A 12,225-nucleotide genomic window follows, 5' to 3' on the forward strand; every position below is an offset into this window, starting at 1 on the left:
ACTTCAAAGTATCAAATGGAATTGTAAGGGTATGACTTGTGAACTCACATTTTTCCCAAAGAAACGCAAATCCATCCACGCTGTCTGGTAGCTTTCTATTGACATCTAGCACTGAGGCTTACAGTACTTTAAACTGTGACTAGTCCAAATGGATCCCATGAGTTCCTCAAGAATCAGAACCAATCTTGTTCCAAGTTCTAGCACAGTGCTTGGCACACAGGATCTGTGTACGGAATGAGTAGCAGAGATGCTACAAGGGATGCAGATTTTTTTTTTTTTTTTTTTTAGATATAATGCAAGTGAGAACTAGATCTCTAAAAATTAGGCTGACAGATCCTTGCTGATGCCAGACTTCTTTGCATTCCCCTCTACCACAATGCATGCTAGCTAAGGGGCAGAACCAACCTGGATGTTCAGTAGGCGTGTGACGCATGGTGATGACATACACGAAGGGCACTACCAGTTTGGCTCAGCTCTAATGGACAAATGTGAGTGTCTTGCAGTTGTTATGGGCAAATCAAGCTATAAAAACACTTTTTGATCCTTTAGTGGACTTGACCATAATCTATAATCAGCTTTGGGGCAGTGCCTGTAAATTATTTTATTTAAAATGATCAGAACTCAAAACAAAAGATATGAGACAAAAAACTAACAAAAAGAAATTTAAAAAAAAAAAGAATGATCGGAACCCTGAACCTAATTTATTCAGCAGGCCTCTATTTGAGCTCATCAAGTAACCAGAAACATCTTGATAAATATCCATTCTTCCAATTACAGAAACGTTTTAAATCTCAATTCAGCGAAGGACTACTTCTTCTGGTCAGCTGGTATAACTGGCATTTAAAGACAAAATAATGTAAAAGGGAAGTCTCTGGTTTTGCAATAATTAAATGATATATAGAAAACTGAGAAGATGTAGACACTTAGCATTCAGGGCTGAGTATCTGTAGTGCTGCCAAATCCGTGGGTGATGGTGGAGAGGTTTATTGGTTCCCTCTCTCACTCCTGATTGTGTTAGAAATAGAAACATCTGCCTCATCATAAAAAGTCATGATTTAAGAAATCTCCCACTGGTCATAGAAAGATATGTGTAGAAGATTCTGGTTAATTATTGAGCAAAACCCACCCTGGGCAACTGGGAATTGTTTCTTCAAGGAAGTGTCACCCAACAGTCCAAGCATGTTCACAGATGAAGTGGCTGTTATTTCTATCTATACATCCTGAGGGTATGAACCACACATCCTTCTGTGTAAAAACATGCCAAGCACATTCTTCACAGAGCCACTAAGCAATAACTTTGTCTGAAGACTTGCTCAGAACTTTCTCTGAACATCTGCTTCCTATTTACTATGACCTTCTGCTCCAAATATACCTCTAATTCTAGTAAGTGCCTGCTCTAAAGTTGAATATCTCTCTTCTCAGGAAAAAATGGTGAATCCATTCTAATAAAGCATACTCCTTTATAACTGAATTTCTCTTTTAAAAGTAAAACTCTGTAGAAAACTGACTTCAGCAATGAGCACATAGTAGTCCAATTGGTTTACTTAACCCAGGGACAGATTTCTTTGATCAGATTTCTCAGAAATACGAACTGTGTTTGATGTGTCCAAAGCACTGCCTTGGTGTTTAGTGCCTTTTGGTGGCCTCCATTAAAAAAAACATTCTATGCTATATAAATATCTGTGCATTATCAATCTATGTACCTGATGTTGCTCAGTGCAGTGGTGTTCTTCACAGGAGACTGGTTGACAGGAGAGCTGAGATGGAATATCTACTGAATAAACCGTACTTTTCTCAATATCAAGACTAATGAAAGCATACTATGAATTTCCTACTATAGCCTAGGGGCAAAAATATGAAAACACTCCATATTTTCATTGGTTCCCATTATTTTTGGAATAATCTTCAAAGTTTGAACATGTGTCTTTTATTGTTAAAAATTTGAAAACAGGATGGAACTTTCGTTCTAGAAAGGTGTTCATCTGATAGGCACAGAAACAGACTCTGGAGGGTTGTTGGCTCCAAGCCACACAGGTGGCCAGTGATAGTACCATGCCCAGAATCTGGGCTCCTGGCCCCTAGCTGCAGACCCCTTCTCCAGCCACCAGGTTGGCCTCTGGGGCTCATCTCTCAGGCAGCATTGTCAGCTCAATGCATGTTGATGTCATATATTTTTGACAAACCAAATGTTTAGAAGAAGTTACTCTTTTTAGTTAGCCTCTTTCTTCTTCTGAGAGCTCTGGTAGGAACTCCTGCCCAACCTCTCATTAAAAAGTATGTCAAGAAAATATTTTCTAGATTTCTGCCAGAGTAATATAAGAAGAAAAATAAATGGAATTAATGGTTGTTCTAACTGTAAGCAGTTTTAAATGATTATTTTAGAAGCTTATCACTTTTAACAGTAAACAAAAGAGGTCAGAAGAAGTACTCAGTATTTAATAAATGGCCAAACACACTTTCCCGAATATTCTTATGAGAAAAAAGTAAGCTATCAATATTTTTTATTTCTAAAAGCCAATTTAATAAATTAATAAACGCATGCCAGAAAAAATACCAAATTACAACTGAAAACCAATAATAATTTGACAGAAAATGCTGTGTTGTACACTTTTTATTGGTATGGATAACTTTTATTAAAGTAACAAATCTGAAAACACATTTTGCTTTTGCTGGAAAGAAAGTACTATGTTAGAGAAGAACTAAGAGAAACCAGAAATCATTTGCAAAATGTAGGCATGTGATATGGTTTATGGTAATGCAACAGCCAGAGGTGCTGTTTTATCCATTTGTGTGTGCGTGTTTGTACAAGCATCAGAAACCAATGACATAGACCCCAAAAGCAAAGTCACAACAGGCTTACTCTGTGAAACATGCTGGATTACAAGCACAGACTACCCAGGACGCAGAGGCGGTGCAGGCGCAGGTTTGTTGTTTCTTCTGTATGGGGTTTCCTTGCCAGATAGGGGGCTAATCATGCAATAGCTTGAGTTTCTCTGAACGTGATAAACACCCAGGATTACTAGAACCAGAAAGCGTGTGTTCACTGTTTTACAAGACAGCTGAGCGGTGCTACAAAAACAACAGAAAGTTCCTTCACTTTAATCTGGTTATATGCCCAAACCTCTAATCAAGAAATAATGCAGCTACAGGAGCAAATTAAATTACTATAAAACATTCCTTCATCTGTAAAACATTTCTTTTCCCCTCAAATTAAAAATTTAAAATAAAATGTCTTCGTTTTTGATAAGCAGCTCCACCACCAGTCTCTGATACCGTATATCATTCAATGCAGCCATGGCGTCTAGTTCTGGAGATCTCATAAGGGTGGGTCCAAAGACGATTCCAAGGTTCTCTGCATTCATAAGATTCTCCTTTTCATGGAGGGTCACTCTGAAAAATGCAAGTACAGGAATAAATGACTTTGTGTAAGCCATATGTTCTTCGTTGTGCTTGAACACTAAAACAACAAGATTCACAATAAAAGTTTGCGTCCGCTTATCAACTCTTCCACTAGGTTATTTCTCTGTAATTTCAAAGTACTGACTTTCCTTAAAGTAAATTATGTCAAGAGATAATTTAAACTTGTGGTGATCACTGAGGCTCAAGCCTGAGTTAATGTGCTGCACTGTATGGATTCAGTTCTATCTATGGATCCTCCTGCCACAGCCCACCTACAGCCTATAGTTCTAAACCTACATTTGCAAATAGCTGAGAAGGAACTGGGTCACCTTGATTTAATCCACCCACCCTCCCTTCACTCTGGCTGTCTTTGCTATAGAGTAGTTTTGCAAGTAGACAGTTGAGTAAGTGTCTAGGAAGAGAACAGCAGCGACAGTAATAAGCAATGGCTATGGGTAGGCACCATCGTCAGGGAGGGTATGTGTTTATATGCTTTTTACCACTGCACAGTAACACAGAAAATATCATTTGAGAGTTAGTCCTCTGTTTTAGTGTGGAACACTTAATTACATCCCAATAGGAAGCAATCCTGAGTTTATAAGCGAAGTTGTAAGCACATTAAACAAAGGTTTTAACTCATGGTGCTCTTAAAGAGGAAAAATGTAAACATTCATGAGTGACTAAAATATCATTTTTATATAACTCATGCCTTTGGCCACATATTTTTGTTTCTGATTGGTTTTATATTTTGAAAACCTAAAACCACTAAAACTTGGTCATGTAATTTGGAAATCTTTGCTTCAACTGATAGAGATCGAGGGTGACCAAGTAGGGAGTAAAGCTGCATGACTACCGCCTGAAAACATCAAACCACAATTAACTGAAATACTTCGTTTTCCATTCCTCCCTTTATCCCTTACTTCTTTACTCCACCACTTTTTACATCAGTTTGCAGTGTTGGCAACATTAATTCAATAATCGAAAATCCTATCACCAAGTTTGAAGTGCTTTTTTTGGAGCAAGAAGATAGGAAAAGTGAGCTGCCTTGCAAGTTGCAAGTTGCTTTCTTCTTGCTTTATTATGCAAGTGTCTTTACAGCCACAACTCTATCTTTCCACAAAAATTAGTGCATGTCCTTGGCAGAATATTGGTATTTCTAGCATATCTGAAAACATATACTGGAACTGCAAATCCATTTATAACACAATCAAGTCTGCACTCAGTATTGTAGTGTAAAATATTTTTAGCATTCCTTCTCAACTAGTGCAATTTCACAAAAGACAATATAGCTATGCATTTATTTATTCATTCAATAGATTATTTGTCCTTTCACCCTTCATTTCATTTTGTCCTTAAAATTTGGATGCAATACAAGTGTAAGACTCAAAGTCTGTAGCTTGCCTCTTTAGATGTGCCATGAGGTACCGGAGGGTTTCGCAGTGAGCAGGTGGCAGTAGTTTCAGTGCTTCATGAAGGGTTTCCAATTGCTCATCCGGATCCATAATTTCTAAAATAGCAAGTCGAATACCAAGAAGAAAAGAAATAACACAAAACTGATACAAATGGTTCACTGAATTCTATTCTTGTGATAATGCTCTGAAACTGGTAAGAAATGCTTTCTCATAATTCCTTGTCCACAGCTTCGGAAATTATTTTTAAGGTTCAAGTCCAGATTTCCAAAGGCTCTTAGTTTCAATGTGGCAACACTATTTACTTGGACTTTTGGGGATGGAGGGAACATCCAGTTTTGTCACTTGAGTGTCTTGGAGTCTGACAACTTTCGAAATTGGACATTGAATACAGGATGTAACTACAAAAAATTCAGACGTGTCGACACAGATAAAAACCTATACATTCAAATGAAGTGACCTTAGAATAATACTTATAGAATGGTACATTGCTTAAAATATTTTGAAAACCCCTTTTCAGCAATGGTATACTAACCATGTCACTCCATTACCCACTATGACCCCAAGAAAGTCTTATTAATTGATATTCATACTTTTTTCTTTTTAAACCAAAACATGTACCATCCAACATTTACTTGCTTGATTCATTACACTGTTTTAAATTACTTTGTTTTATATAAAAAAATCAAATCTACCTTCAAAATGCACACATTTTCTATGACTCAGACATTCAGAAGAATGCATGGCAGACTTTGATGGCACTTCCGAGTGTTTTGCCTGATGGCAAGAGCCCTGAAATAAATGTGACTCTTCCAAGGGTGTAAATTTTGAAGGGAACCATCTTAATTTGAATGTTTTAGTTCCAAATGAACAAAAACCCAGCACATTCCTTTGAGATCAGACTGCATTCAATTCATTAGTCATTTGTATAACTGAAAACAATTAACATATTTGGAATTCTGTGATCTCAAAAAAGAGCACCACAGTACATTCCTGCTTCTACTCAAAGGTCAAAAGATGGGGTGCTTTTAAAAGTTGGGTTAGGCCAGGTGCAGTGGCTCACACCCGTAATCCCAGCACTTTGGGAGGCTGAGGGGGGTGGGTCATGAGGTCGGGAGTTTGAGACCAGCCTGGCCAACATGGTGAAACCCCGTCTCTACTAAAAATACAAAAATTAGCCAGGCGTGGTGGCGGGTGCCTGTAATCCCAGCTACTTGGGAAGCTGAGGCAGGAGAATTACTTGAACACAGGAGGCGGAGGTTGCAGTGAGCCAGGATTGCGTCACTGTGCTCTAAGCCTGGGTGACAGAGCAAGAATCCATCTTGGGGGGGAATATAAAAAAGGTGGGTTTCAAGGTAATTTCAATGAGACTCCATGCTGCTGAGTCCTAATCAGGGTGGTGGCCTTGAAATGCTAGGAAGACTACATCTGACCAGAATGCACAAGATAAAAAATCCTAGTGTTTCTAACTTATAAAACAAACCAACTCAATAGTAATGAATTGAAGTCAGGTAAAAATTGGCCTAAGATGAATGTGAAAATTTCCTAGCACTGGTAAAGCAGATTTGATAAATTTCAGAAACTGAACAATGACTGAAGCTTTTTAATTCAAACAGATTTTGACCATTTTACAATCTCTACCTCAAATTTCCTCACAGTTCCTGGCTCATTTCTTTGAATGAAGAATGTATTTGCTTTTTGCCATGATAAAAAATGTATGGTCTCTGAACTTTGGGGCCTTTAAAAAGTGCCAATTTATAACAGTAGTGCCAGCTCAGATACTGAAATTTAATCATTGAATTTCTAGAATAAAAGACGAATACTCCACTTACTATAAAAACCACTAGTTAGGGTTTTTGTTTTTTGAGACAGCTCTGTCACCCAGGCTGAAGTGCAGGGGCATGATGATGGCTCACTGCAGCCTCGACTTCCTGGGCTCAAGTGATCCTCCTGCCTCAGCCTTCCAAGTAGCTGGGACTGTGGGTGTGTACCACCATGTCCAGCTAAATGTTAATTTTTTGTGGAGACAAGGTCTCACTGTGTTGCCCAGGCTGGTCTCAAACTCCTGGGCTCAAGCGATCCTCCTGCCTCAGCTTCTCAAAGTGCTGGGATTACAGGTGTAAACCACTGCACCCAGCTCTAGTTTTTACTACAGGATAAATTAATTTGAAGCTACACAAATCTGGAAATTAAAAAAAGAACCCAGTTTCCTTTTAATTTCCACAGTTAATCTCTGTAGGGAGAACTGTGAGATAGGGTTGTCGGGTGAGCAAAAAACATCTCCTGCACATGGGGAGCTTACTTGCTACTGAGGGTGACTGACAATAAACCATGAATATGATATATTATAGTTACACTCTATTAGAATGAGGCAAGTGCGATGGGAAAAACAGCAGGATAAGCACTGCAAGTGTTGGGGGCATTGCAATTTTAAGTGGGGTGATCAGGATAGACCTCAATGGGAATGAGCCATGTGGAGATCTGGAGAAAGACAGTGCTGGTGGAGGAGCAGCCATGCAGAGATTCTGAGGGAAGAGTATGCCTATAATGTTTGAGGAAAAGTGGGGAGCCAATTGTGGCTGCAGTAGAGTGAGTGAAGAGGGGGATATTAGCAGGTGTGGTCAGAAGGGCAACAGGGCACTCAATCATGTCAAGGGATGTAGGCTATTTTAAGGATTTAGCATTTACTAAGAGAAATGGGAAGGTTATCAACAAGGAAAGGTCATGATGTGACATGTATTTTTCAGTTATCTGTACTCTGGCTGCCTAGTGGAAAACAGACTGTGGAAGGCAAAGAATAAAAGCAGAGACACCATTCCAGTACTTATTAAAAACATCCAGGTGAAGAATGACAGTAGCTTGGACCAGGGGGTAGCAATGAAGGTAATAAGAATTTGTTGGATTCTGGGTATGTTTTGAAGGTTGAGTTCATTGGATTCCTGATGAAGGATGCATGAGAAACAGAAGAATCATGAATGATCCAGGTTTTTGGCTTCAGCAGCAGTGAGGATGAGGCCTCTATTAACTGAGATTGGAAAGACTGTGGCTGGAGGAGGTTTGGTGGAGAAAAGTTCCATTTGAGATGCCTGTCAGGCATTCAAATGAACATGCTGACTGTGGATCAATCTGGTGTTCAGGGAGAGGACATTTACATCTCCAGGCTGGAGATATACATTTGGAAACAAATGACAAAATGCACTGAATATACTGAGATCAAATTGGCAGACATTCTTCTCCAGAACTCATTTCTCCTTTTCTTCCACTTACAAAAGTATTACCCATTACCATTTTTTATAGAACACAACTCTTTAGCTATAAGAAGCATAATTTAAGAGAGAAATAGACGGAATGTATTCAGAGATGAATGACCATCATCAGTTATCAAATATACAAAATACACATGGAAAAGGGTGATGTCAAGAACACTGCCAATGGGAGAGAGTTATGAAATAAAAACAGGCAGATTTCTGTTGTACACAGAAGGGCTTCATGACTGTTACATCTGTCCACCAGTGGACTGGCTGCCTCTGGAAGCAGTGAGTGAGCCTTGCAGCAACTAAATATTTCAAAAAGAATGTTTTATAGAAGACAGTCTAGCTGCATGACCCCTTAGAATATGTGCAAACTCTAACATCCTACAGTTCTCAATATAAAATTGTAAGTTGACTTATTCAACAAATATTTATTATACCTATTACGTAAGTAAGGGACTATCACAGGTACTGTGGGAAAAGGAACATGAGCAAGAACTCCTCCCTTTAAAAGGGATTCCGGTGAAGAATGAAGACAAAACGTAATTACAACCTTCCAGCATGAAGGAAGGAGGCAGTAAAGATGTCCAAGTAGAGGTGATGGGAATCAGAGGAGAAAGATGGTCTGCAGCTGAGAGGTCCAGGGAAGAGCAGATGGCATTAGAGGAGGGCCTGGAAGGATCTGGAAAATGTGAACATTGTCGGAGAAGGAAATAAAGACTCTAAGCCCATAAAGATCTAATTAAAAGCTCTTCTACAGTATGTCTAGTTAATTTTACACAGAGAAACTTGAATACAAGAAGATTAAAACTTAGCAAAAGGGGCAGCTCAGTGGCAGAGCTGAGGAAATACTAACAAGTTCTCCTTCCCAGGCTTCTCTTCCAGAGATTTCAAGTTGCTTGGGACCAAGAACCCTGGGCTTTATTTGAGTTGATCTCAAGGTTACACACTGAGACATGTAGCTTTTTGAAGCTGCTCTGGGAACAGAGTTCTCAGAATCCTTGGCCAGAGGAAGATTTCTCCCCTCATTACCACAGGGAGCTCAACTTTGGCAGTGCTGTTTCCATCGTGACCAGGAAGCATCCATAATGCTGGGTTACTGGAGGCTCTGTGACAAGCACCTGTCCTTTTATTCTAGGGCAGCAATGTCTTAACTGCAGGGGGAGGGAGTGAGGAAGGTGGGGGTGAGTGAACACAGACTTCAGGTGGGTTCATCAGGGAGTTTCCGGGGACTTTGGAAGAACTTCCAGCTGTAGCATGGGATGACCTGGCCTTCTCCACCCTTGCTTTCCTTTTTCATTTCTTGCAGTCACCCCCTTCCAGCTTTTAAGCTACAGGTTCCTTCAAGAAAGCTGCAAAAGCAGAGCTCAAACAGCTTTTGTAGAAGAAAGGTTTAATGTAAATTCTGATATTTTGTTGGCAAAGGATGCTAATAAATGCCAGAGACATTTTTAGGAGCTGAGAAAAAAAATTTTGGAGAATATATCCGCATTAGGAAGGATCATTTAACCCTGTCCCTTGTTTGAAAGGGGTTCTTCCTTCTTCCCTTGTGTAAGTCTCATTGCCTGTTCTATCAAGTGAGCCAGGCAGTGTGACAGAGTGGGTAAAGCAAGGGCTCTGACCTTAGAGGTGTGTGTGAATGCCATTGCCGCCTCCCCTAGTGAGCAATGTGATCTTACACAATTTACTGATACTCCATCACATCTCCTTTCTAAAATTACATCATGGATGTAAAGTGCTCGGCAGGATTCATGGCACCTCGTCTATGCTCTATAAATGTTAATTTCTCTCATCTTCCTTATCTGCCTTTTAAGAGAATGGCCGTATCTGCACATCTAAAGAATGAAACAGACTCTACTGCCAGAAGAGAGTGTACAAGGACACAATATTCCACAAACAAGATATCGCTATTAAACATGTACAACAAACGTTTATATTATATATTGGTATTATGCCAGGGTTTTTGGTGTCATTCATAAATCAGACATCCAAATAGCTGAAATTATAAGGAGAAATTTCTACCTTGATTTCCGAAAGTTTCTTTCTTATGATGTGGTTTCCAGAGTTCTCTGAGGGGTGAGATAAGGGGGCTTGCTAATTTTGGACAGGAAGGCTGTTTCAGAAACTCCATAACGATGACAAATGATTTGGAAGGATAATAAAAAGGAGAGATTTTCTTCAGCAGCTAAGGTGGGTGTGGGGAAGGAAGGAGAGGTCATTTGGAATTGTGGGGACAAAGGCCTCGAAATCCAAGAGGAGGCTTGACTTTTACTTCTTCCTAGATATGGCGGTGTGTGGAGTTCAGAACCTGGGTTTGCATCACTGCTTTGTCCTCTGCTGATTGTGTGCCCCAGAGTTAGGCATAGAGCCAAGCTTCAGTTTTACTTCCAGAGTGGAAGCTTACCCACTTTCAGTGGGATCGGAGTCCTCGGGATCAGAGCATACTGTGGACTGGGCAGCTTTTCACGGGCTATCTGTGTGTGTGTGTGTATGTGTGTGTGTGTGTTGCTTTCTAGATGAGTGGCAATCAGGCTTAACTGGAGAGGAAATGTCTGCCCCATGAGACAAGGACGTGTGAGATCCCTCATACAAATTTTCATGATCAGCACTGCGTCCATAAGAGACCTAGAATTTTTCATGCTTTCTAATCTAATGCTTTGAAAGAAATCAGTGTAATTCTCACAGCTGTTCTCTACATGGGAGCTTGAGCTGACCCACAAGAAATCAGGCCTCCATGGAACTAACCACAAAAATCCTCTACAAAAGCCCTGAGAGAGAAACTAAAATTTAGAACAAAGAAAGATTGTACTTCATGAAATTCCCAAGTCAAAAAGCAAATTAGTGTTACTAAGGAAGTGATGTTATCATCTAAAGATGAAGACAACATATGGTTTTAAAGAGAGAAAAGCAAAATGACAGAAATAGCCTGTCTTTTCCAAAAAAACCAGTAATGCTAATACTTAAAACCAACAAGAATTCCCTTCTTTAAAAAATGAAGTGTGAATTACAAGTATGATTTTTACAGCATAAATGAACTTTGACAAATAAACCTTTGCTTTTTCTCATTTTCATTTCAACTAGAATTTAAAAAAAACTTCTTGATATAAAATAGTGCTTTTTAAAGTACAATGTGTGGGCCAGTGCCAGTTTGCTGTTAATAGTCTGAGTTAATTTATACAAGCACAGAAACTGAGAATAAGAATTTAGAAACATATAGTAATCTGATAGAAATTTTATGTTTGCTGAATTTAATAAAAGATAGTTGGTTTTTTGTTTGTTTTTGTTTTATTTCTTGAGACGTAGTTTCGCTCTTGTTGCCCAGGCTGGAATGCAATGGCACAATCTCAGCTCACTGCAACCTCTGCCTCCCGGGTTCAAGCAATTCTCCTGCCTCAGCCTCCTGAGTAGCTGGGACTACAGGCGCGTGCCACCACGCCCAGCTAATTTTTTGTATTTTTAGTAGAGATGGGGTTTCACCATGTTGGCCAGGCTGGTCTTGCACTCCTGACTTCAGGTGATCTGCCCACCTCAGCCTCCCAAAGTGCTGGGATTACAGGCGTGAGCCACTGCCAGCCTGGTTTTGTTTTTTTAATTTACTTTTCCAGTTATTCATTTTTATTTTATTTTACAAAAGCATTGGCTTACATCTAAAGAGCACTGGTATAAGCCTTATTTTGGAAAATGAGGTTTAGCACATTACAAAGAAGCTTCTGATGGTATTAAGTCATAAAATAATCTACGTTAGAGAACAATGCAAAATTCTTGTAAGTATATTAACCATAGAGAGAGGCAAAGGGGAAACATTTCATAAAATGCATTCAAGTTAGCCAGAAAACCAGGAAGGTGATTACCAAGAGGAGATTGTCAGGTTATTTGAAATACATGCATTCATACTTACTGGCAGATTCTATAAACTTAGGGTAGGCATCATATGTAATGAGTGGAATTGGCAAATCCCTGAAGTACAGTTTAAGTGCACCAGTGATAATGTTGATATCTTCATACATGTTCACAGAAATATCTGCCTTCTCACCATCTTTTAAGGATGTTGAAAGAAATAAAAGTAAATATCTGGATTCACAGCACTGTTTTAATGAATGACATATCTGTGTACAAATCAGATTTTAAAGATTAGCAATTCTTCAGTTTTTAACGTAAAATTTAGT

At 39.2% G+C, this 12,225-nt stretch overlaps 1 protein-coding gene across 5 annotated transcripts in view; it reads right to left on the minus strand.

The window, feature by feature from the left end:
- Nucleotides 1-2,593: 2,593 nt before the first annotated feature.
- CHN1 (chimerin 1) overlaps nt 2,594-12,225 on the minus strand; it is a 206,667-nt gene continuing 197,035 nt past the window's right edge. For all 5 annotated transcript variants that reach the window (XM_055379201.2, XM_031008772.3, XM_055379198.2 and 2 more), the window contains 3 exons: nt 11,958-12,095; nt 4,801-4,906; nt 2,594-3,390 (listed from right to left, as the gene is read on the minus strand). In XM_055379201.2, the coding sequence (XP_055235176.1) occupies nt 3,219-3,390; nt 4,801-4,906; nt 11,958-12,095 (416 nt within the window). In that variant the 3' untranslated portion in view covers nt 2,594-3,218. The remainder of the gene's footprint in view (nt 3,391-4,800; nt 4,907-11,957; nt 12,096-12,225) is intronic.

This window comes from Gorilla gorilla, chromosome 11 (genome assembly GCF_029281585.2).
Source record: "Gorilla gorilla gorilla isolate KB3781 chromosome 11, NHGRI_mGorGor1-v2.1_pri, whole genome shotgun sequence".
NCBI lineage: Eukaryota > Metazoa > Chordata > Mammalia > Primates > Hominidae > Gorilla > Gorilla gorilla.